Source organism: Micromesistius poutassou, assembly GCF_964030765.1.
Source record: "Micromesistius poutassou genome assembly, chromosome: 4".
In the NCBI taxonomy this organism is placed as follows: domain Eukaryota; kingdom Metazoa; phylum Chordata; class Actinopteri; order Gadiformes; family Gadidae; genus Micromesistius; species Micromesistius poutassou.
The window spans coordinates 16,654,511-16,681,350 of record NC_140274.1 but is presented as its reverse complement, the minus strand read 5'-3'; the positions used below and the strand labels follow the sequence as shown (position 1 = coordinate 16,681,350).

The 26,840-nt window shown below is 43.8% G+C and overlaps 2 protein-coding genes across 2 annotated transcripts in view; one reads left to right on the top strand and one right to left on the bottom strand.

Annotated features, from left to right (window-relative positions):
• The window catches only part of gbe1b (glucan (1,4-alpha-), branching enzyme 1b), an 85,249-nt gene that overhangs the window by 23,162 nt on the left and 35,247 nt on the right, over positions 1-26,840 (top strand). Inside the window, exons 8-10 of the mRNA XM_084467488.1 lie at positions 10,440-10,555; positions 13,446-13,573; positions 14,040-14,138. Of these exons, the coding sequence (XP_084323614.1) occupies positions 10,440-10,555; positions 13,446-13,573; positions 14,040-14,138 (343 nt within the window). The remainder of the gene's footprint in view (positions 1-10,439; positions 10,556-13,445; positions 13,574-14,039; positions 14,139-26,840) is intronic.
• On the bottom strand, positions 11,507-13,109 carry LOC311342555 (beta-2-microglobulin-like). Its single transcript, XM_084467387.1, has 4 exons — positions 12,950-13,109; positions 12,171-12,443; positions 11,996-12,031; positions 11,507-11,863 (listed from the first exon to the last, which is right to left on the bottom strand). Exons 1-3 carry the CDS (start codon positions 13,041-13,043, stop codon positions 12,018-12,020), a joined length of 381 nt encoding a protein of 126 aa, XP_084323513.1. The 5' UTR covers positions 13,044-13,109; the 3' UTR covers positions 11,507-11,863; positions 11,996-12,017.

The window sequence follows — 26,840 nt, the reverse complement described above, 5'->3', positions numbered from 1 at the left end:
GCTGAGGGGACCTGGCGAATTGAAAAGCACTTTTCACCTTACCAGAAAAACCTGAAATTTCATCAAAGATGATTATTGACGTTTGACATTTGACTGTAGAGTGAAAAGAAATAGTATTTTTTTTTTTCACATATTGTGCACAAAAAAGTCATTAAGCTGCCAGTAAGACTTACTACTCTCACTACTTATTATACTTATATTTTCTCTCTTGTTCTACTCTCGCACTACTCTCCCTCTACTATCCTTTCTCTATCCTAGTCTCTAACTCCTCTCACTCCTCTCACTGCCTCACTGTCTCACATCTCTTCTCTAAACCCGTATGCTCAGGTTAACCCTGTTTGAAACCATTTCCATTTTAATATTTAAAATGGAAATTAATATTTTCCTAGTGCCTTTGTGTCTATTATTCTAGAACTATTTTTCTGTATTAAATATTTTTTTACTTTTCGGATTTCTGGTTTGGTTTCTTTTAAGTTCACTGTCATGCGACCTTGAGTGTACGAAAAGGTGGCAAACAAATGAATGTATTATTATTAAATAAAACTAGATCGACCAGAACAAGTCCTCCTTTTAACCACATCCAAAAAACGCTAAGCAACTGCAAACACTTGCTTTTTGTTTAATACCATACTTTCAATGCATATCCTAGTTTATTTATTACCAAAGTTACCGACCTGAAGTCAGATCTAGGTTACGGTGGGAGTAGGTAGAGCAGGCTGTCTAACCTATTAACTGCATTGCTGTTGAAGGCCGGTGTTTGACTCGAAAGAGTTTGATTTGCAATGTTTGCAGTCAACTTGTAGTCGTCCTTAGGCAAGATGACTATCCCCGAAAGACCTAACCCTATTGATAAACACCAAGTAGTTGATTTAGAAAAAAGCGTCTTAACAGATTCCAGAACAGTAGATGGTAAGCTGCCCAAAATACGCCCTAGGCCTTGGGCCTGATTATTTGCATAAAGTGTTTGCCAGGTTGGGATCATTAAGACTTTGTTGAGCATATTGTGCAACACTATGTCTGTTAATTTGATTTTTAAACATGGAGAGACTGAAGTCCTCCATCTTGTAGATTGTGTAGGACGATCAGGAGCTGGGGAAAACAACCTAATCAGAGTGAATGTTGAGCAGGGTCATTATGAGAATCATTAAGTTAATTAACGAGGATATGCAATTAAAATGGTAAAAAGTTTGTATTAGTTTCAAATGTGGGGGGAAAGCAATCACACCACACCCGATTGCAGTTGCTTCTTTTCTGATTACCGGTGATGTCGGAGTTAACTCTCTTATTTCTGCTAAACTGTAAGGATAGTTTGTGCTGTATTACATGGGCAACCAACATATGAGCATACTAACATTGTGCCATAAATCATGGCAAATATGCCATTTACAAGTATTTTTTGTGATATGGACTATCTTATTTTATAGCAAACTGTTCGCTCCATGGTGATTAATGGTTATATGTTAACATGAATGCATGCGAGTGAACTTGCACAAATAAGAGTCATTCCATTAACATTTACGATCCATCACAATGGACTGGACTGTTTTACCCTTGGGAGCTAGGTCAACAAATGAGAAATCTGATTTTAATGTATTTAGATTTCAGCCAAATTCATAAGCAACGTGGCAGTTGACAAATGAGGCCAAACAGGAAGCGATACGCTCCCCCTTGCATCACCTGTTAAGATTCATAACGGCCGGCGTCATTCTGTCAAGGTCAAAAGCGGTGTGTGTGTGTTTATCCCCCCAAAAAAAGATGGATTAATCAGATCTCTGTGGTGTTTAGTGGGGATTATGGCAGCGTATTTACAGAGTCTTATAAGAACGGGTCCCTTAATTGTGGATTAAACTCATCAAAGGCTGTTTCGTAGAGATGCACTACGCAACCATTTGTCGCAGGGCTTTAAATGGTCCTAAATAATGACATGACCATGTTACTTTGTTAGCAGGGGCCTTCCGGCATCACACAAGATGTCCAAATTATCCTGATAATCCTCTCCAGGCGCGTGGGCGGACAGACATGAAGGGAATGGTGGTGGTGTGCGGGGCCACCGCCGTGTTTCTCGAGCACCAACACTATTGACCGCCGCCGCTGTTGTTGTTCGCGGGCGTCGCTAACGAAGAAGCCTAGGCTGTCCCATGTCACCGAGTAAGTGATCCCCGCGGCACGGAGAAACGGTTCCAGCCGGAGGCCGGGTCCTATCAGACGCGGGCGTGAACAGCGTGCGTGGCGCCGGCCGCTGAGACTGCACGGCCGGGCTCCAATACATTATCCAATGCTTAGTGTCAGCCTCGGAGCCATAATAAGAGAACAAGGCTTCCACTTCCATTAGTTATTGAGCTTCCCCCGCATCAGGAGCGCTCATTAGAGCCGCTGCAGACACACACCGCAACTGGAAGCCGCACGAGGAGTCATTTGTGAAAGCCCTGGAGGGCCGTCGGCGTATCATGGCCCGCCTCATTTGTCTCCTCACACCCCCCCCTGCAAGTTGTTTGGACATGCCTTTCCGTGTCAAGTCTTCGACGCTCGTCTCTTCGGAGAGGAAATTAACCTCGGAGCGTGGCCTGGAACCTAGCCTCGAGTCTGGGTTTTTAATCAGGGGTGGCGCTGGAAGCCCTGATCAGAAGCCAGCCATGATGCACCTTATTAAGCCGACAGGAACTGACTGATACCGGTGAACCCGGAGAGATGGGTGGCTTTATTTTTTCTTTTTCTTTTTTTACAAGCCACAGCTCCGCATCACTAACCACCAACCACCTCCTTTTGGGAATGGATTTGTGTTTAAATTGCTCATATAACTTTACTTTTATTTATTTTTTTTTAGACATGCATCAAATACATGCAACACAGCTAGCGTAAACAGCTCAGCTCATGTGCAGCTAAAAAGTGGCTGAAGTAGTAGACGTGATTAAAATGCCGGCCCGGGGAGATACAGCGAGCAGGGCCCCGGCGGAGGTTTCTTGAGGACACGGAGCCGTCGCTATCAGTGTAATTGGTACGAGTTTAGAAGGCCCTGAGAGTCACTTTATTTGACTCTGAAAGTCACTCACTTTTATAGTGGATTAGCGACAGCCTGAATGACTGATCACGGCTGTGTGATGTTATGGCAGCTAGTTATCTCCCAGACCTTGATGTCAGCTTCGGCAATATCCAGTTTAATACGCCTGTGGGCAGCGCGTACGTATATACATATCTTATCTTTTTATGTGCGTGTGTAGTGCCAAGAAAGACAGAGGCAGGGCACGGCGGAACTGGACTTTCCTCTTTATGTGTTGTCCAATAAACGTCCGGATAAACGCAAAGCAGGAGGCCTGTTTTCATCCTGCCACGGTTACTTCAACTGGCCCTCACAAGAAGGGTCAAGGACACCTTGGGTCAGCCGCTGAAGAGCCTGAGCCTTGGCTCTGCGCTAGCAGGCCCTTTGTATGGCTCTGATGCCTGCACTCAGATGTATGACTTCTGAGAGGACTGATGGACGGCCCTTTCAGCTGATCCCCCTCCAATCTCTCTCTCTCTCTCTGTCTCTGTCTCTCTCTGTCTCTCTCTTACTAATTCATTCTCACTCTTACTCTCCCTCCCTGTCTGTCTCCATCTCGTCCATCTCGTTGTCTCTCTAACTCACTTCCTCATCTTTCGGAGAAAGGCTAAGTACTTGACCGTCAGTGCTGTAAATTTTGGTAAAGAGCTCTGAGGGGCCAGTGTATGTGGGCCCTGCTGTGTGCGGTCACGGGCCCGGTAAGGGCAAGTGCCCACTTGTGTTTGCTGGGCCTGGCATTTGAGCACTTGAGTGTCACTGCGATCCTCCAACGCAAGTACATTAGTTTGTAATGCATGTGTTTTTTCAGCGTTGCCGTATGGGGTAAGGCCTGCATACCCATCCTACCTGCATACCCATCTATATGATTGGTGTTTCCATCATGCAGATTTATTATTTTTTTTATACATTTTTTCAAGCAGTTTGATTTGGGCTGGCAAAGCGGTGGGGATTCTGGGCTTCTGGGCCGGGGCTGCCTGGCGCTGGGTTGGGATCTGCTGCCTGTACACAGATGAAAGCCTTCTGAGAGGTCTGATGGTTGGTTCTTTCAGCCGTTCCCCCTCCAGTCCCGCTCTCTGTCTCTCTCTTTGTCTCTCTCTCTTACTCACTCAGTCACTCTCACTCAATCACTCTCTGTCTGTCTGTCTGTGTGTCTGTCTGTCTGTCTGTGTGTCTCTCTCTCTCTCTATATTTCTATCTCTATCTCAAGATCGCTTGCATATATTTTTCCGCCGCCTTTGTGTAAATTCTTGAGATATGAGGATCTGGCATCAAGGTCTCCACCTTTTGTTCTCCAGCCTCTCTGTCCTCTGCTCCCGCGCACTTGACTGCCGAGGGATACTCGCCCCCTCCTTGATGTGGTAGTTGCACACGCACACGCACGCGCACACACACACACACACACGTATGTGGTGATAAGCGTCTGTGTATTTTATATGAGGATCTCTGTGGTTCTTGCTATGTTCATGATTAAGCTTGTTATTGTAATCAAATGGTGGATGAAGGCAAATTACCACCCAAGCACTGAAATGGGTTTTCATTTCCCGGTAGGCCCAAGGCAGATAGCTGAGAAAGTATTGTTATTCTTATTGACCTACACTGTATTTAAATGTTAATTTAACGACAACAGGAAGCAATTATTAATGACTGAATGATGTGGTCATTATAAATCAAAGGAATTAAGAGACACATTTACCTATAGTATAAAGTGAAATCTTTTGTAGTTTGTAAATGATCTTTTCTCATAAAAGACATCCAGATAAATGTGGTTGTAACAGCATCCAGCATTACTGTAGACGGGGGCTTTGTCTCAATAATTTCGTTGGCCACAATGGCTGCTCTTTTGTTGAACAAAATACTGACTTTGACAGGACAGGAAATGACACAGTAAGATGGAGCCAGCAGAGTTGATCAGGCTATAGTTACAGGCTGTATTTTATTTTAATTTATTGAAACTTCCTTGTGTGTCTTGAATATTTAATTGTATTCAATATTTAATGTTTCATATCCGCTTACCCACCATCAAATGCATTTGGTAAGGTCCTTGCCAGAAATGTTTAGTATGAAGCGATCCACGTTCAGCATAGTTTTTCCTGAATCATAGGCCATCATGTAGCAGACATGAAGCGGCTAACATGCTAACAAGGGGCGTGCGTGTGTGAATTCCTTAAACATTGCAAGTAAGAAACAGACATGCATGATAAGTACTGTTCTGTAATAATTACAAGCACAACGGCGAAAACAGATGCAGTAGCCTGACATAGTGAACCCCGGCTACTGTACCAACAAACAGGAACGATTTGCCTTCTTGTTTGCCTTCTTGTTGTGCTGTCCCAGTTTTCCTATTTATTGAAGTCGGGGTTCTCCCGTGGGGTTCTAGACCACACTCCGGTACCTGCTCTTCGATCAATGAACCCACAGCTAGAGGTCAGGAGCTTAACTACCGCTCCGCTTTTAAAGGCCCATGGCTGCTGGTGTTTAGGACCCTGGGGAGACCCCAGCCACACAGTGAGGCCAAACCTCACTGCTGCTGAGGCTGCTGTGGGGAGTGAAACGAGCTAACGAGCTAACAAGCTTAGCTCCTAGTACTGAGTTGTCAGTGGTTGGAGTTCTTTGTAAGGTGTAATACACTACAGATACTCAGTATTTATAATTGTGTATATATTTTAGCCTTTTTATTCTAGATCTCTATTTTATCCTGAACTCACGCTGACACACGTACCAAAAGGATGTCCAAATAACACTTTCTGGTTCTGATTTATATCAGGACTGCACGGGGAAGTAAGATCTCAAACACCTTGAGGTGCTCTGCTGATCCTTCTTTAAAACATCTACTCTGGGAGTGAACCCCACGAAAAGGGAATATTATAATTACATCCCCTTCTTGCCATTCGGAGTGTCTTTTTAATCTTTCAACTTAGTGTTAAATCCCACACTGGGAGCAGAACACAGCAGGAAGCGAGGCCCCGCGGCCGGCCTGGCGAAGGTCAAAGTGATCAATCACGTTTTCTTGTTATTAATTATTGAGCTCCTGATGCGCCGTCGTCTGAGTGGTCTGCTGACATCAATAAACTCTCCTCCAATTTACATAAATGGGTTACACAAGAAATGGGTTATGGGCTCAATAAACTGGGGCCAGGCGGACGCAGGGAAATGGAATGAAGTGGGGGGGGCATGTTCGTCCCTTTCGCTTGCTCCAAAACGTGCGCCATTCATCAGGCTGTCTTGGGGCATTATGCTCAAACAACACCCCACCCCCCACCCCTCGCGCGCACAGAACAGACCTGCCAGCGCCCGGGAAATTTATTTGTTCTTATCTGCGCTTCTTAACTGTGATGCGGCGAGCGTCCTGGGTTTAAATCTCCCTCACGGTCGCCATGACAAGTTACCTTGACTACCCCCCCTCCCGCCGCCCCCCCCTCCTCCCCTCTCTTCCAGCGATCAAGACTACTTCCAGAACCACATGCTTAGCTATCTTCCTCCCCATCCCGCTGTGCCACGGAGAACACATCCCATAATATCGGTCAAACCGGCGACTGTGTGGTACGGCAGGAATTAAGATGGGTGATGGATAGCGAGCGGGGCGCGGGCCTCGTGTAAATTGAGTTGAGGGATTGTTGTCGCGGCGTGCCTCCACAGCTGGAGCAGGTGAGAGGGGAGCCGGTGGGATGAATGCCTGAAGAGATGGATTACCTGTGCGTTGGCATGCGCACAGAAGGACAAACCCAGAGCACTTCACTCAATAAGAGCGGGGGGCTAGAGGAAGTGGGTCACAGTCTGTCCTTTTCCCGATCCCTTTCTCAATTCATGCGTCTTTTGCTATGCTAATTTATAACACGGTGGCGCATGCTAAATGATGAACTCATTTGGGCCCCGAGATGAGGCAGGAAGGGATTTCCTGCAGGTGTAGCCTCCGTCGTCGTAACTTTTCTTTCCGTAATTGGACAGCGTGATGAGTGGTGCTGGGGGGGGGGTCTCCATGTGAGAGTCTAGGTTTCGTCTTTCGCTATCTTGGGCTCTCTCCAGCCATTAACCACACACACACACACACACACACACACACACACACACACACACACACACACACACACACACACACACACACACACACACACACACACACTATAACACACACACACACACTATAACACACACACACAATCTCTGACACACACTATAACACACACACTCTCAATTGCTCACGCGCACACACTCACACGCAATGAGGTACACCGGGCCTGGTCTTCAGAAACAGAGCACACAAAGCGCCTGACTAGGGCTACTGGTTTATTTATCCCCACCAACCCCACTCCCCACCCCCACAGACAGGCCGCATCAAGGTGGGCTCCGTACCCCAGGTGTGAGCTCTTTCCTGGGGAGGGTCTGGGTGATTTGAAGACGTGGGACACGCCACGCGGAACATCACACATCTGAATCTACTTTGTGCTTCGGCTTAGCAGTCGTTTTATTTTTAAATGGCGAGAAACACTTCTGTGTGTGTGGGATGTGAATAACTCAAAATTTTCATGGTCGAATAATCAGTGGGTGGTATGAACGAATAATCGATTATTCGATGTGTGCTGACATTCACAGTGCGCTGAGAAAGGATGCTCCGCCTCCGATCTGAGTGTAATTCACAATTAAGAATGGTGGGCCTGTTCGTAATTCATTTATATATTTTGTAAATTTTAATGTAATAATGTAATAATTATCAACCTTAATTTTGGGGGCCTCCCCCAGGTACTTGGGGCCCTACGCACTCTGCGTACTCTGCGTATGGGAAGCGGCGGCCCTGGGCCTACCTAAAAGACAGGCGCTAGTGCAAACAAATAAATAGCCTTTAGGCCACATGCAGGAACGATAATAATCGCCCTTTATAATAAAGAAGGATAACAATGAAATTTCTTAGTAGCCGAACAACATTTTGACAAAGCAGGTGCGGGCTTGTGGAACGGAAAATTAAGATTAGCCTTTCTTACCTTTGGACAGGCATATACAATTGCTCCTAGCTATCAACAGATGCATCAAGAGAGCCAAAAGGCAGTCTCATCAAACCAAGTTTTTATTAAGCATGTCAACAGCATGTCAGCATGTCAACATGTGCTGGGAGGAGACGAGTGCGGAGCCTATTGACCAAAACACCTGCAGCGGAAAAAAAACCCTCAGCAGGGACAGACGTGGCAGGGATAGAGAGGTAAGCCTTCGCGATGTGCATGTTCATTCCAAGTTCGCATCTGTAGCCAAATGAAACGGCATGTTTGATTTAAGGATATTGTCTCAGCTGTTCTTTATTTTGGGCCGTGGGTACAGCAGGCAAGGTCAGCTCGACTCGCTTCCAATAATTTCAAAAACTCGCAACTTCAAAAAATTATTTTATTTATTTTCAATTCAAAAATGAACAAAACTGTCTTCTAAATTAAGGAAATGATACTGGGAAACGAATAAACCATTATAAGAAACGAGTGAACTGAATAAGCGATCGAAATACTTTTTGCAACCACCACCTCTTTCCCTTGACGTTAAGTTTTCACCTTAAATATGCGACAGATGTAGCCTAATTAAGGCAACCTGGTCTCACAGGAATCCGTGAAATGAGTCGGTTTACGTCCTGTTTACAAAAAATAATGCCCATAAAAGGTTTGAATATTAAGGGCTGCCTAATATTCTTTCGAATATTATAATGGTTTTTAATATTCGAATAACGAAGTTCGGAGTCAAAGCCCTAGTCCATACACAGGTAAACAGTGACGGCGTTTGTTATCTCGTTCCACCGCTGGCTTTTTTTGTCGTATGCTTTGGAAAATGCCTGCGGAGGCGATGTCTGAGATGCAGAAACAGCTTCACGCTACCAGCGTCTGTCTCGTACGGTGTGGAATAAGAGCTTGTGAAGGGACGCAGCTGCGCAGTAAGTGCGGCTGCTTCACAAGTGCGTCCCTTCACAAGTGCTTGCGCAATAGCAGACTGCCTGTACCGTTTCTATACTGTTTATACCGTACACCCCTAGTGTATTGTGTATATTGTTTATCTGTAGCCTACATGATTAATAATAATAATAAAAACTAATAGTGCTACAGAACCAACATTCCGTCCGTTAATTCTTGTTTATCTGAATGGGAAAAAATGTTAACGGTCCAAATGTTAAAAATCGACTTTGACCCTTGGGAACGAATAATCGAATATTCTGACCCATCCCTAGTGTGTGTGTGTGTGTGTGGGTAGGAGTATTTAGGTGTGTATACTCTTGTGTATATATTACGGTGTTTGTGTGACGGCGGGGGAATCATCTCTTGTTTTGTTGCACGCACGCACACGTTTGCATGTGCACACACACATACGCACGCACACGTGGCAGACGGCAGCTGCCGGAAGGTTCAACCCGCCGTATCCATGGCAATGTGCCCCCTGGTAGAGACGACGTTGCGTTGCGTTGCGAGTTCCTCTGTGTCAGTTTGTTTTTGTTGTATTTTTTCTTTCCAAAGAAGTTCAGATATTCAGTTTCCCCTCACCTCCACCCCCTCCCCCCCACTCCCCCTAAAGGATGCTGGCTGCAGGCGAAGCTGTGGGTTTGAGTTCGGAATCCACAATAACACGACCGCAAACTGGCTTCTCTCAACTCTTACCCACACGATTGTTGTAATGAGAGAGAGAGAGAGAGAGAGAGAGAGAGAGACCCAAGGCAGTCCAAGCATGTCGTTGATCTCATCTTCGGCAGCGGGAGCTCAATTCCCGGCGCGCTCACTGTTTGTTTACCGGAGTGTAGCGGGAAATCCTATCAGTTCAAAGACGGTGAAGAAATAAATATATATATGATATAGAATGAAATAAAGACGAGGGAAGAGGAGCCCCTGCCCAGAATATCACTTGGCGCGTTGTGATGGCGGCGCCGTTTGCGTTGCCGGCCGTCCTAGCGCTGTGCTGTAAAGACAGGGGGGCCGCCCCTTCACCCACTTCACCCCCTGCTGTGCTCCATGCTGGGCGGTAATGCCTTAAGTAATGGAGCGCCACAGCGTGAGGAGGGGGAGGAAGAGGAGGAGATGGGGGAGGAGGAGAGGAGGCAAGGAAGAAAGTGTTGGGGGGAGGAGAAGGAGATGGTGGGGGAGAGGATGAAGGGGTGAAATGAGGAGGGGAGGGAGGGAGGGGAAGGAGAAGGGGTCGGGGTCTCTCTAGGGTTCACCTGCTCGAAGTAGGAGAAGCCAGAGTTATTCACACTACCTTGTTTGGTGTGTGACCTTGAATTCCTGCGGGTCTGTCTGTCCGTCTTTCAGTGTGTACGTATCTTGTATCACTATATGTAAGCATGTGCGTGATTTGACTCGCGCCATTGATGCATTAGACTATATACTGTACATACTGTATGCACCCTGTATATGTGAATCTACACAATGTATGTATTTTGTGGGTGTAGCTGGGAGGTGCTGCGTTTCCTGCTGTCCAACCTTCGCTGGTGGATGGAGGAGTACCGCTTCGACGGCTTCAGGTTCGATGGGATCACCTCCATGCTCTACCATCACCATGGCATCAGTAGGTCCAGCACATACACGCACGCACGCACGTACCGTGCACACGCATGGCAAGCCACCCAAACCCTAGCTTCATGGCAGACGCCAGATTAAAGTGCTTCATGTATGTCCCGTCGGTTTGTCTGTCTGTGTCTGTATTATCTATGTTTTTATATCTATAATTTTTTTTATTTCTTATCTATGTCTCTATATATATCTATCTGTCATTAACTATCCTTCTATATACCTGTACTATCTATCTGTGTTATCTATCCTTCTAAATATCTGTTATCTATCTATATTATCCATCTATGAAGGGATTTCATTGCGCTTCATAAGTAAAAGAGCAAAGTGATTGGTATTCAGTACTGAGTAAAGTCACTGTGTCAGATACGAAGTGCAGTAGCCACAGGACTGAAACTAAACTAGAACCAGGGCAGCTGACAACCAATGGTAAGCTAATGTACCAGAGCTGCTTGTCCTGTCTGGACCGCAGCCAGGCCTACCTGTCATATGACATCACTTTGTGTACGCCCCGAGACATTGCAAATAATCTGTGTGAAAGTCTCCGTTCACACCCACACCGATGACCGCTGTTGTAAATCTCCTCCTTCTACCCGACTAAAGCCATAACACTTACGTGGAATAGTAATTTAATTGACTTTTTAAATGACAAACAACACACCTGAAATTCCTTGTAGAAGCACACACATTTATCTCATTCCGATTTTGATCCGGAGTTCAAACGCGGATATGGGTAACCACAACAAAAGCGAACGACAGTTGGTGATCATATTACAAGACCACACCTCTACAAAGCCACAAAGTGAAAGCAACCAATCAAATATTTCCAGAGACTGTTGCTATGCAGGATTTATGCTCACAATATTTTGGTTTGAGTAAGAATATTATTTATGTTCCTATATTTTGACTTATGACTTCTTAACTAAATAATAACATTAAAATAACATAATCAAGAACATTTTATTTTATTTTTTCAAAGGAAATCAAATACAGTTTTCACACATTATTATTTATATTACCTAATAAATCATGTGAACAAAATAATTAATTAAAAATAGTTGATTACTTGATTATCTTTGGTCAAATTTCAGTAGTAAGAGGAAAGAAAAACTAATAGAAAAGTTGTTATTGTAGGCTACCCAAAAACTATCAAACATCACACATCTTGCTACCTTGATTCATAAGAAATTGTAAGAAAATCTGGTTAATCTTTATCAAATCATATTGTTGCAAGAAAGATTAAAGTATTTTTTTTCTATTGAAGAGTAGTGCAGGTGCTTGAAAGGCTGAAACCAGATTTATGACTCTGTAAAAAAAAAAAAAAAAGTATTAATTAGTATTAACACCAAAGCATCCCATTATTATTTTAAATGATAAACATCAGTCAATTGTCTTTCTAAATATTTTTGAAAATGGAAACCGTTGAACTGGGACTTACCTGGAAGACAGACGCCTGACGCCTACATGTTTGGTTCTGCGAGAAACAACAGCAACTCAATAAATTAATAAACAAATATAATAAATTCTTATATATATATGTGGACCCATTCTTTATTTTCTAGTGGCATTTGTAACCACTAGAAAATAAAAAATGTCTGCCGACTTGGACTTACCCCAGGCGTGGACTGTCGCTTTGCCGATGTGCGTGACCTGGCACGCATATTTCTCGTCCGCTACGGGAGAGATCTCGGCATACTTGGACAGGTGGAATTGCCAGGTCTTGTCGAAGGACAGATCGGTCTGATTGGCATTTGGGATGGGCTTGTTGTCCTTCAGCAGCTCGATGGTGATCTCAGGGGGGTGGAAGGCCTTCACCAGGCAGACCAGGGTGTTGGGCTTGCCAAACTCTCCCGGGCCAGTGCTGTACACCTGCACCTTGGGCACCGCTGGAGGCGTACATGATCGTCGATTACTTTTTAATTTGTCTAAATAATATATTATTGATCTATTATTTATATTTTTTATACTTTCTCTCATTGTGACGTGCATAAAGTGACCTCAGATAACAACAACATAGGCAATACTGAAATGGGTTTACGTAGGCTAAGTAGGATCATTTGAAGAGAATTTTAGGAAGAGATTTATAACTCCGGCTGTAGCTCTGACAGTGTGTTTAATGGCGCCATAGAGACTGTGTCGTAGGAGGAAATTCCAAAGTGAAACTAAACAGGGTGTGAAGGGAATTCCACCGAGCAGATCACACAAGAATGAACTAGTAAAGTAACAAAAAAGTCAACTATAGATATATTTAACTATACAACACAATCAGCCTATAGAATGGGGTATCTCTCAAGAATACAGAACATTATTTCTGTATTCTATTTGTCAAGCTGATTTAGCTGAATCATGACAACATATGCAAGTTATAACAGATCAGTAGGCTAGTACTTACATTCTTTGGAGTCCACACTGCAACAAAGCAGGGCCAAAGCCACTGCACAGAATGCAATCTTCATGATTTTGATAAGCTTTTGGTCCGGGGACATGCAGAGCTGTTTACAGGAATAGATGTGGATCGAAATTGAGGAAAGCGAAAGCAGGGCAGTATTAATGTGATTCTGGCTCCACCCACAGCCTGAATTTATTTTAACAGCCAATCCTAATTTGAGGTTTCATGTTGCTAGGTAAGGGACTTCAGGCTGTGCTGTTCAGTAGACATGAGGACACATCAAACAACATTTGACTTTTTTTGAGGGCACACATTTTGTAAGCCAAATCATTTGTCTAATGTAAATTGTTCATCAACCTCCACAGACTACACAGTTCTCTCTGACCCTCTTTCGGCCTTCTCATTTGTAACCTTTTCAATGTTTTCATGGGACTTATTTGTTGATAGACGCGCTCATTTTCCCTATGTCTGAGAGGCTCCCTTCTTTTCTGTGTCATAGGCATAGGTTTCTCGGGCGACTACAGCGAGTATTTCGGTCTGCAGGTGGACGAGGACTCTCTGGTCTACCTGATGCTGGCCAATCATATCCTACACACGCTGTACCCCACCTGCATCACCATCGCAGAGGTGAGGATGCCAGCCAATCACATTGTCCGTACACCCTACGTCCGCTTGGGCTGGGAGAATGCTCACTCCAGGGCGCTCCGTCGTGAGATGAGAACACCTGTGACGGAGGTTTGCTCTGCCGGCGTTGCCGTAGTTGCAGCGCTAAGGATGCTAGCCTATCACATCCTCTCAACACGCTACCCGGCCGCCAGCATCACTGCGCTGATGAGGTGGACCCCCTGGTCGTTATTCCAGAGTCCTCCCGGGTCAAAGCCAGCTAACAGCTGGTTTGATGCGCAACCAACTGACTAATCATATTAGATAGGTGCTTTAAATAGGGTTTGTGTGTGTGCTTAAATGTGTGTTTTCCAGGGGGTCGGTGGGTGGGTGGGTGGGGGGGGGGGGGGGGGGGGGGGTGTGCGTGTGTGTGTGTGTGTGTGTGTGTAACCTGTGTAAATCCTAGTGTGTGTTTGTATGTGTGTCCCAGGATGTGTCTGGGATGCCGGCTCTATGCCGGGGTGTGGAGGAGGGGGGGCTTGGCTTTGACTACCGCCTGGCCATGGCCGTCCCTGACAAGTGGATCCAGGTAAGAACTCACTCAATACCCCCCGGGGTTCGAGCACACCCTCCAGTACACTTCATACCTCCATTCCACTAACTCTAAACCAGTCAGTCAGTGGGATAGGTTAAACTGTCAAGATTGTAATCTGAATGATATATGAATCTTTATGGTTACACTTTCACTTTTACACTTTGGTACTTTCCAACACCTTGTGTATGTGATCGGTACATGCCAACATTCAGGGTGTGTTTTGCTTTCGCAATGTCCTCGACTGTAGGTTTTGGCTCTCTTGAAAGAAGCTGTTGTGCGTGTTTCCTTCTACCCTGCACTGTTCGACGAACACAGACCTGTTATTGGCTTTATGAAAAGCGTCTAGTCCATCAAAGTCGATCAGCCATTTGGCATTTAGTGAAAGATCCACCACTGCTGGAATGATATATGAATCTTTATGGTTTCACTTTTACAATTTGGTACTTTCCAACCGGGAATTACCGGTAGGGTGGGACTTACTATTAATAGTAGTAGTATCAGATCCCAAGTTCTTAGTTTCAATGTTCGTTTTTGTGTGTTTTTGTGTTTGTGTTTGTGTGTTTTGTCAATGTTCGCGTGGATGCGATCACCAACTCCTGCCTGTTTTAAAGGAGGGCAACGTTTAAGAAGTTTAGACGTTTTTTAGGGAACTAATTAAGACTACATTCCTCCATGGACTTTTATTCATGGTTTTAGTTGAGACACGCTTGTCAGGGTCAGCAAAGCAATTCATCACAATCAAACCTATAACTGAACAATATCTCCTGCATTTGGGGCCCGGGGACAACTTATGTATTTTGGCTTTGGAGTGCTTTTCAGTAATCGTGGTGAATTTCTTTCCTTCAAACACATCTTTATTTGTCAGGTGATATGCAACTGACAAAGTTTTGCGCTTATCATTGTGACGCTCCTTTTGCCAAAAGTCGCAATGTCCTCGACTGTAGGTTTTGGCTCTCTTGAAAGAAGCTGTCGTGTGTGTTTCCTTCTACCCTGCACTGTTCCACAAACACAGACCTGCTATTGGCAGGTTATTGCTATTTTTTTTATGAAAAGCTTCTAGTCTTTAGTGAAAGATCCCCACTGCTGGAAATTACTTTATTTAGTCTCCTTGGCGTTGCAAACTAAAAGCCTCTGAAGCTAAAATCCGGATGCTACTCAGCACTGTGTGTGTTTACGGACCCTGTGTATACGTTCAGATCTTTATTTTTATTTTCCAAGGTACAGCACTGCATAGTAATCTAATGCAGGCTATGATGGGAATAGATTTATGTTGAAAATGTGTCTGGACTTATGGCAGCGGGCAGTTTTACCGTGTTTAAGTGGCGGCTTTGAAGACATGAAAGTTTTTCTTTCAATGCAAATAACTCGAAAGTTTGTTGAGCTTTGGAACAAAATAATTCTGCTTTTAAAAAGAATGAGGGCTTTTCAAAAGATTATCTTTACAATTAGAAATCATCAAGGATTTTTTAATTTGTGTATTTTCTATACCTTGTTACATGCGCAGCCAAACTGAAGTAGAACGACGTCATTTTAAAACAAAACAAAATTGCCAATACCGTCTGCTCCTGTTTATACCCTTAGAAATGTGAAAAAAGATTCTTGACTCTTTACTGTGGGTCTGAATGTAGTGAGATGTTCTATCGAGGTCATAGCACTTCTGGCCCAGACTCCCATAGAGCCGCTGCCTTCCGATCAAGTGCTGGCAGCTCAGGAGGGAAGGAGATGAATGTTCCGGCATATTTACATTGCTGACAGTTAGTGATAGCTTTGTGTCAGGGGGCGGAAGTTTTGTTTCTCAGTCTGACTTCAGGTCAGATGAAGTTAAAGGGTTTGATTTTATTACGTGAGCTAAAGCAGTAAATCGTTGAAGAAGACGATGTCAGGTAGGGTTGAGTTTATGGAATGAAAAGGGAGGTCATATTATGGATACATGTACACAGTTTCAATCAGATGGATTTTAATGAAATTAGAAAAATGATATTAACCTTTTAAGCAATCAGGGATCTGCTCCTACTGTTGTTTCCCCTCAATGTAACTATTCAATTAGGTATTGTATGCAATATAAATTAGCCCAAAATAAACATTGTAATTATTTAAGGAAGAGTTCACTAGGGAGAGCAAAATATATATATTTTTCAAATTAATTAAAATGCTCTTTTCTGGCAAACTCTGGTTTGTTGACGTTATGTAAGCCTCTTGGAGGAGAGAAAATTAAACTTATAGTTTAATTTAAAGTTTTAAACTTATAGTTTACTTATAGTAATTATGTTCAGGAGGCTGGTGTAGAGCTGTGGAGGACACAGATTTTTGGAGCGCTCCCTGCTCGCCCCGGGTTACACATGTCCACAGAGGGCTCCACTTTAGCTCCTCAAACTGTTCAGATGAATATTCCCCCCCCCCCCCCTCCTGGCCCAAAACACCTTCCCTACGGAGCACAGCGTAAATTTCATTCCAACATTTTACACATTTTAACAACGTTTTCCAACATCAGCACTGAGCTGGCAGGGTGTTCTGAGGTGAACAGAACAGTCCCCGGGCTGCCAAACACTGAATTCACCCCAAATTACACACACACTCTTCACACATACACACCACACACAACTACACAGGACACATTCTAAATGGACAGCACAGTTTGCATTATAGAGACTAAATGGAAATATGTGAACAATTTTTTTTCCCCCTCCATTTTGGCCTCCAGTTCACACTGGGCTGCCGTATTCCGCTGCTGAAAATTTGCATTTTTTGAAAACGGTGTGTGTGTGTGTGTGTGTGTGTGTGTCTTATCATGCGTACATGTGTGTGTGTGAGTGTGCCGTCTGATGTGATACGTTATTGTGTGTGTGTGTGTGTGTGTGTGTGTGTGGTAACAGCTGGAGGAGTTGTGACATGCTGCTGTTTCTCCTCCCCAGGGACAAGGCCTCGTGTCGTTCATCAGCTCTGTCTCTCACAGCGGGACACACACACACACACACACACACACACACACACACACACACACACACACACACACACACACACACACACACACACACACACACACACACACACAGAGAGAGAGAAAAAGAGTGAAAGTGAAAGGATAGAGTCCCACAAATGAACTTCCATATACTAGCTCTTAGCGATGCTAACTCTTAGCTATGTTAGCTCTATACAGTTTGTTCTGTAAAGTTATTACAAATGAAGTACACGCTTTTACAGGTGGTTGTTGTTGGATCACGGGCTGTTTGAAGAACATACAAAAACGGGCACCTACTGCACGACATGGGGCCCCAGCAGGGCATAAACGCTAATGCTCTTTTCCCCCGACCGTACCAGCTCAACTCGCCACGAGCGTGGCACGACTTGGTTTGGTTCCAGGCACGTCGTGTTTCCATCTATAATAAAGTACCTCTGAAACGTGGGTGGGTTGTCATAGCATGCATGCATGAAACTGCAGTTACGTTGTGTTCTTACACGCTGATCCTGCCATGTTCAATAATCAATCAGTATTGTTGACTGAACGCTGTTTAAACATGCCGGTTGTTGAGTGTCGGGTGTCGGGCTCGGACGTTGCGCTTATCATTATTCGTCCAGTGGCGTCACTCTCTGGCCAATCAGTGGCCAGCAGCCTGTTTACGTCACACAAAAGTATCAGAACAGCTCTCTTGGAACCTCGACGGAGGTGAGACTAAAAAAGTACCAGGTACCATATTTTGGTGATCAAAATGCAAGAAAAGGCGGGCCAAGTTGAGGCAAGTTGAGCTGGTACTATCGGTGGAAAAGGGCCATCATTGTTGTCAGGCCACCATTGTAAATAAGAACTTGTTCTTAATGATCTGCCTGGTTAAATAAAGGTTTAATAAAAAATAAAAATAAGAGGCATCCTGTTTGAAATAGGGTTCAACCTCGATTAGGATTAATATTGTTATTTAGCGATCCAGATGAAAAGTATAACCACAACTCAATGATAAAAACACACCGGGAACTATAAACCTTTAAATCTTATCAAAGTACCCGTCATCATGGCACCCACTTTTGAAAAACCTGTGAGAGCCGTGAGAGCGTTGCAGGGGAGACTGTAAGGCACTGCATCTCATTATCTTCACTGGAATTCTTTTCTCCATTGCAAAGGTACTTTGTTGGGTTTTCTCACTGCGCAAAAGTGCTGGCAGATCTGTTTGATTTAATTGATTAATTTGCATTTTTATTTTCCTGCCGTTTGTGAAATGGCTGGGCCGTGAAAACGCGATTTTTAAAAATTTGTTTTTCTGCAGAGACTTCTTGGAAGGAGGGGGCCGTGTTAACACACACGACAACTTTGTAATACTATTTATTAACATCATTGTGTATGCTTTATAATGGAGCAGCGTCGTATATGAAATGCGGCACACACTGTGTTATACTGAGAGGCTTAACCCTCAGTTGAACTGGTACATCAAAATGGTACATCAAAATCCAAAACCTCTGCTCAGACGGAGGTCCGCACGTCCACACCCACCTGTTACACTATATTAGTCCGGGAAGCCTAACTCTCGCTCGGATGGGATCATGAAAATCAACAGCTGTCCAGAATGAGCTCCACACATCTGCACATCACATACAACGTTGCGTTATACTATGTGTCCAAGAAGTATAACCCTCTCTGGGAAGCTGCACTCCACCGCTGCCCAGACGGAGCGCGACACATCCACACACAACACGCCTCCTGTGTCAGTTGTCGTGACGTCGAAGAGTATACTCATGGTGTGTTCTAGATGCCTTGGACAACAGCCTTCCGAGTGGCAAGTGGGGAAATCTCCCAGCTTTCTTGCGGCATTTCACAGAGGCACGCGCCCTTTTGGTCGGTCCCTCTCGAAATTACCGAGTATACCGAGTTCAGTGAGGCAAGCAAAAAAAGAAATGGCTGCGACCGTAAAGAGATTAATTTTCTTTGTATTTGTACCACGTTGGCAATTTTAATGTTGATTTTAAATGCTCTTACACACTTGATTACATTGCTACTTTATTCCGGTCACCAATTTATGCATTGTACGGTCTTGCTGTGCGTGCAATACAATGTAAAGTTGTGTTGTTTGTTTTCGAGCTGGTTTGCTAAAGAGGCTAATGTAGCTAACAATAACAACGACTAGCCAATGACATGACACAATCACAAAGACGAACGGGACTCTATAAGGCATTATAAGTGCTACGAGAGTCACAAGTGCAACTCGGAAGGCTGGTGTCCGAGGCATCTGGAACACACCATAACAGGCACTTCAGGGTCACGAAAAAGGCAGATGCCTGCATTCGACGCAGAGCGGAACCTTCACGTAGTGTTTTGGGGAGACTCGCAAAACCATTGGATTTTACAACTTAAGGTGTTATTTCAGTAAAAGTGATAAAATAGCATAGCTTACTATGTTGACGATCATACAACGCATATAACCACATTCATGGGGAACACAGCCAACTTACTCCACTGCGACCGACATGCAGTGGAATGGCAGGTGTGTGTAGCACCAGGCGATACTGATGCCAGCTCAAGCCAAAGAGCACCTCCAAAAAAGCAGATAACCTTGGCAGCGTTTTCAACAGTCATTTCTTAAGACAAGAAGGGCCCCGGTGCCAGGCAATCACAGATGCCGTGACATATTATCGCCAAAGATATGTTCCCCATTTATACAGTACAAAAAGGGGTTTGTTAAGATTCTGCAAACGGACCAGATGGACCATATATTTTTGGTCTTTTAGCGTGTTTAGAGAAAGGTTTAAATTAAAAAAAAACTTTATTTTTTATTTTTAGGCCAAATCGCCCAGCTCAACTTGGCAGGGCATCTAAGCCACCTGTAGGGGACCTCAAGTTAATCTCATTGTAAGGGCACCAATATGGCACCACATCCCATTTTCTCCACTGGAGGAGCATACTTTGGGAAACCTCCCCTCATTCTCATGAGAAACCCTTTACAGCACTGCATCCTATTTCATCCACGAGAGGGACACTTCTCTATTCGAGGAGCCCCTAATTGGCCATGATTTATTTTTTATTTTATCGTGATTTCTCACTTGTAGTGCATCCCATTTTCTCTACTGAAAAGGTCACCCTTTGGGACACGGCATGTAGAGGCAACAGTAGAAAGGCACCCGTAGGGTGCCTCAGGTTCAGACCATTGTATGGGGACCTTATACTGCATCACGTTTCCACCACCAAAAGGGCACTCATTAAGACGCATTATCACATATTCTTGCTCTGGAGGGCACATCATCATCATCATTTATGAAGGGGCTCCCCAGAGGCCACTCAATCCTTTTTCGCCCTTATGAAGGGCAGCCAATAGGGCACTTCCTCTCGTTTTAGTCACTCCACAGGGCACTTTAACAACGCTTTTTCTACGATTGGGGCACAAGGGCCCCTGCCCTAGAAAAAACTTTATTTGTGCTCACATTGTTGCCCAAAAACATTGTATCCCGCACATCAATTGCACACATACACCTCCGCACTGCTGCTGATAAAAAACTGAGGGAAATCACTAGTAATTTCAATGTAATGTAAGGTTACTGTAATGTTAAATGTGTGTATCAAAGTACAGAATGTAATCTACATTTAGAATTTCATTGGCAGCAATGGAGTACCGATTGCTCACTATTATAGGAGGTCAGGTCCCAAGTTCTTTTCAATTGTTTGTTTATGCTTGGCTGCAATCACAAACTCTTGGTCTTTTATTTATGGTTTTAGTAGAGAGCTTGTCAGGGTCAGCGAGGTCATTCACTGCAACCGAACCAGCAACTGAACAGCGTCTGGTTACCAAGGGAACAGGATAGACTTGTGAAATCTAAAAACAAACATCTCCTGTATTTGAGGCCCCCAAACTGATGAAACTTTAAAATGTATTTTGGCTTTTCTTTTTGGGGTGGTTTTGCTGTCAGTGATCGTGGAGAACAGCGTTCCATTTCAATGTTTATTTGTCAGGTGTTAATCCCGGTCTTTGTGTGTATAATTGTACACTCCATTTGCCAAAAGACTTAATCAGCTCCAGTTTGGGCTCTGTTGAAAGAAGATGACTAGAGAGCTGTTATTTGTGTTTTCTTTGCCCTGCGTTGCCCTCAAAAAGACATATTTTATTGGCTTCATGAAAAGCATCTAGCCTATCAAAGTTGATCACCGTTGGGGCTTTGGCGACAGATCCCCACAGCTGGAAATCCCTTTATTTAGTCTCTGTTGGCCTCGTGAGCTGAAAGCCTCTGAAGCTAAAAGCAACTCAACACCCAGTGTATTTACTCTCCCGACCCAGTGTTGATGTATGGATGTATTTAATTTTCCTTGGGACAATACTGTTTAATAATCCAATAGAGGCTATTATGTGAAGAAAAACTAATCTTGAAAGATTTATGGCAGTTGGCAACATTAGCATATTTCAGACATTGAAGACCTGAAAAAGTTTGTTGCTATGCAAATGAGTGTTGTCATATGAAATAGTAAGCATTTTGAGCAGGAGCATCTAAAATAATAAGCATCCTTAAGGCGCTTCGGGACTAGACCCACGAGAAACATTGACGTACCAAATAAAAACAACTTTACAATTAGAAACCATCAAGGATCTGTTAATTTGCATCTTTTTAACCAAACCTTCTTGCAAACGCAGCCAAACAGAAGGAGAACATCATTTTAAAAACAAAAAGAAAATGAAAAAACGTATTGTCTCTCTCTTCGGCCCTGTCCACACTAACCTGGGTAAATCTACAAAAGCATGAATATTTATCCATTTAGCCCTTCCGTCCACATTAGCGAACGCTAAACGATAGCTGAGGTGGATAAATGTGAAAACTTTGGGTTTGCGTTGGCGTGTGGTCAGGGTAGACAAAGGCTTTCAGAGACAATGACGTTCGGTTGCCATGACGCTGCCACACGCTTGCGCTCGAGACAGAGACGCTCTAACAAAGAGACGCTCTATCTAAACAAAAATGGCAGGTGAAATGGAAATGATGATTTCTCTGTGCAATGTACTTATGTATCTTCAGTTACAACTGGGCATACTGTGTCATACATATTCGTCACTCCAACGCCGAAGGCGAGTGCTGTACTTGCTGTGCTTAAGCGATGGGAAAAAAAAACGTAAAGACGCCAGTTCAAACCGTACTTGGAGTGGCGTTTCTAAAAAACAACAACTTGCCTTTGTGCTTTTGGTTTGAGCCATATTTTTGCTTGTGAGTGAAAATGATAAGCCAGCTGATCAACTGCAACTATCAGCTGATCGCGCGCCTGTAATCTAAACAGAGAGGCGTGGCGGGAGTCACGTTACCATGACGACAACTGTTTATCAAAATCATTTCAGTGTGGAAAGTGGATGCAAAACATTCCGTAAACGATATGAAAACGATAGTGTGGACGGAGATCGTTTTCAATGCGAATGTGCGTTTTTATATTTACTCGGGTTAGTGTGGACAGGGCCTCAGATGTGGGTCTGAATGTAGTGAGGCGTGGTGGGATGTTCTGTTGAGGTCACAGCACTTCTGTTCCAGACTCCCATAGAGCCACTGCCTTCTGCTCAAGTGCTGGCAGCTCAGGAGAGAAGGAGATGAACGTACATTTCTGAAAGTTAGCTATTCTTTATGTCAAGTTGACATAAAGAATCAATAGAGAAACAATAGTTTTATTTCTCAGATCTCTGATTTCATGCAAACCCATTTTAACACAGTTTTGGAACATAAGCACAGAGCTGGCTGGGACTTCTGAGGTGAACAGAAAAGACTGCAGGCTGCCAAACTGCCAGCGCTGGATTGCCCTGAATTACACACTGCACACACTGCCGAGGACTGCACAGACAGTATGTGATGGACAGCCCAGACTGCACTATATAGACTATATGGAAATATTTAAAATATTTTTGTGGGTTTGTGTCTGTGCAACAGCAGTGATGATTTAAAAGGCAGGGTGTGTGTGTGTGTGTGTGTGTGTGTGTGTGTGTGTACACACACACACACACACACACACACACACACACACACACACACACACACACACACACACACACACACACACAGAGATGCACACATACACTAAGAGAGAGAGAGAAAGTGAAAGAGAATGAGACAGATAAGGAGAGAGTCCCCTGAATGACCTTAGCGATTCCTTAGCGATGAGCATCTTTCGATGCTAGCACCTAGCGATGCCCACTCTTACTTACATCAGCTCCTAGTGATGCTATCTAATAGCTACGTAAATTCCTAGTGGTGCTATCACTTAGCGATGATGCTCATAGGGGTTTAGCGAGCAGTCTCAGTTTTCCAGATATTCCCTCCAGGAGTTCCCCTGTAGGGCTTGTGCTGCAATCGCTCTGCAAACAATTTCCCTCTCCATGCACCCCATGTGTGTGCATGTATTGCTGTGTGACCAGAGGCATAGGTCGTAGGCTCCAGGAGGGCCTCTGGTCCAGCCAGGATCGAGGGGAGAGGATGAAGAGGTAGAGGAAGAGGAGGAGGAGGTAGAACCGGAGGGGGACAATGAAGATGCTGGAGAATGGCCCCTTTCAGACATGCAGTCTTACCCTGCAGAGTTCCGGAAGATTCCCTGCATGTGGTCATGTGTGAATGTCAACAGGGATCGATATTCTGGTAAATATGCACTGGCAATTTTCATAGTAACATTTGCGGGCCACTGCCTGTACGGCTGTGTTGTGATTGAAATCAGTCACATAGCCGGTAGAAGCACGTAAAAGGTTACGTCACTCTTTCACCTAGAGCAAAAATCACAAGACCAATCACAAGCAATAAAACCGCTTTAAGATGAAAATATAATAAAATAATTAGGACTGGAAAATGATAAAAAAAATTTAATCGCGATTAATCACAAAGTATTTGTGAGTTAACTTGTGATTAATCACAATTTTAAAATTATATTTTAAATCCACTCTGATTGAAGTTAAATGAGATTATCAAATGGAATGACACATTATCATTCATACCAAGTGTACTTAATAAGCAAAAACTAGACCAAGTGATCTTGAGGGAGTTTTATTCACTCACCCAGTGTGGGTGGAATATGAAACTTATGAACACCAAAGATTTGGGAATTGTAAACAGGCTGTCACTTACTGCAAGTGTAATTGAATGTAAAGTAAGTGGAGCTAAAAACAAAAATGATTTCTGATATGAATGTTGACATTCTGTGGGCAAACCTTTCAAAATAAAAGTGAAAAAAAAAAAGTGTGCGTCAATTTGTATTAATCGCGTTAAAATAAGATTGCATTAACATGTACTTAACGCGTTAACTTTCCCAGCCCTAAATATAATATATATTATTATAATGATATATAATAACTATATATCAATTTTTCTCCCTCATCCCTCTCATATTCTGCAATCTCTTATTCAAAATGCTTTATTGAAAAAGGTTATTTGTAACAATGTGGCCTTAACAAAAGCCTATATCTTTTATAATGTACCCCACATCTCTCTCTCTCTCTCTCTCTATCTCTTGTGGAAATGCATTCCCACTCAAACACTTTCTTACTTATTTTGGTCCATCCATCACGAGGTCTGCAAGAAATCTGAAAGAAATGTTTTTCAATTATCACAATTGAAAACAACGACACAACACATACTGTCGGTTGGTTGTTGTTTACTTAAAATGTGTCTCGAACAAGTGCCTGTGAGCAACTGGTAAATGTCGTCTTTGTATTTACCATTACTGTCTCCATTGGCTCACTCTTCCCCTCAGTCTCTGTGTTTCTCTATCTCTTTCTCTCTATCGCCCTCTCTCTTTCTGATACTCTTTGTTTCTCTTTCTATTTCTCTCTATCTCTCTCTTTCTGATTCTCTTTGTTTCTCTTTCTATTTCTCTCTATCTCTCTCTTTCTGATTCTTTGTTTCTCTTTCTATTTCTCTCTATCTCTCTCTTTCTCTTTCTTACATTCTCTCGCTCTCTCTCTCAGGCTTTAGTGTGGGCAGGAGTGAGTTAATTTCCCAAAACAAGTGGAGGCAGGATCAGGAGAGGGAAGAATTGAACCAGGTCTCCACTTCCTTGTTCTCCCTTTTCTTACTCCTCCACTCTTCCTTTTCCACCTCCTCCCCCTCTCAACTTGTCCTATTTCGCCCCCCCCCCCCTCCCCATTCCTCCTCCACCTTCTCCCTCTTTTGCATCCTCCTCCGTTTTCCCTCCTCATTCTTCCTCCAGCTCTGTGGACCAGTGTGACTGGGAGGTGTGTGTGTGTGTGTGTGTGTTGGCTGGTGGGGAGGGTGAAGACAAGGGGTGATGAAAATGTGTCCCCATAGCAACAGCAAGCGAAAACACAGTTAAGAATATAAAAAAAGTGTGAGAGTGAGAGGGGAGGGAGGAGTTGAGGAGAGAGGTAAAGTAAGAATCAAGGGAGAGATGCAGAGAACATGAAGGGAGAGATAGACATAGTAGAGGGAGAGTGTAAGGTGAGAGATGGAGGAGGAAGAGGAGAGAGATGGGGAGAAAGTAAAGAGAGAATTAGAGAGAGATATTGAAAAGGTAGGGGGTAAAGAGAGACCAAATAAGGAGAGAGAGAAAGAGAGAGGTGGCATAACTCTCAGCATGCGTTAGACTTTGTCTGTTAGCCAAATGATTTTCCAACTCAGTCATTTACACCACCCCAGGAGAAAGAGATGGAGTATGAGACACAAAAGGAGACGGATACAACTACAGAGAGACAGACAGACAGACACAGAGACAGACAGTTTCAAAGGGAGAGAAACAAGCAGAGATCGTTGTCGTTCATTGCCAGTATTTAAGATGTATTTAAGTTGTGCGTGTATATATATATAGATTTGTTTATTTATTTATTTTTAATTTCAGAGAGGGGAGGGCTATATATATATGTGCATGTGTGTGTGTGTATCAGTGGCAAAATAGTCAATTTGTGTATATGTAAATTATCCTCTCTGTTCCTCTCTGCCAACTACCTGTTCCTCTCTGCCAAATACCAACTAGCTGTCTTTTTCAGTGACTTGACCAGTGTCCTCTCAATGGCCAGCAGAGCTAGGCTGCTTAAACAGCCATGGCCCATTGTGTTACGGGTGTAGGACTTGAGCCGCTTTAAAAAGGAGAAGCTCCTTTATATACCTGCAGATGTAGCTCAAATTGTTGCCACTAATGAGAACAGTTTGTAAAGCTGAGGCATTGCACTGTCCAACTCCATGTCTTTAAGGAACACCAAGAAATCACACAGCTTTCCCCTGTCACCCTGCAAGTACTGATCTGAATACAGGACTTAAAGTTCAGACCTCAGGCTCCCTGAATCAAAGTGATGGCCAACTACCAAAACGATATTAAACTTGAACAAGGAAATGTGTTAAACTGAAGCAAGGAATTGTGTGAATAAGTGTATGAAATGTATGATGAAAATTGTCAAGCAATTTCGCCAAGCAAATATCAAGAAATACGTTGCAGTTTGTCTTTCGACTCGCTTGCAAAATCCGCGATGGGACTGAGGAATGAAGAGAGCTCCGGCGATTTTTTATAGTTCAAAATCACTGTCAATCAAACGGCAACTCAGTCTTTCGCAGATCCTCCAATCATCACGCAGAAGCCCAGCGTCCAGGCCAACCCACTCCTCCATTCACCCCCAAAGACGCTGAGCGTCCATGGGAGGGAAATAATTGCAGCATTATCCAATGACCGTCGACTTTCGACAAACTAAAAAAATTGTTCTATGCAGCCTCATTGAAGTGGATCGACGCTGAGCTTCAACAGGCAAATGCACTGTGATGCTACGG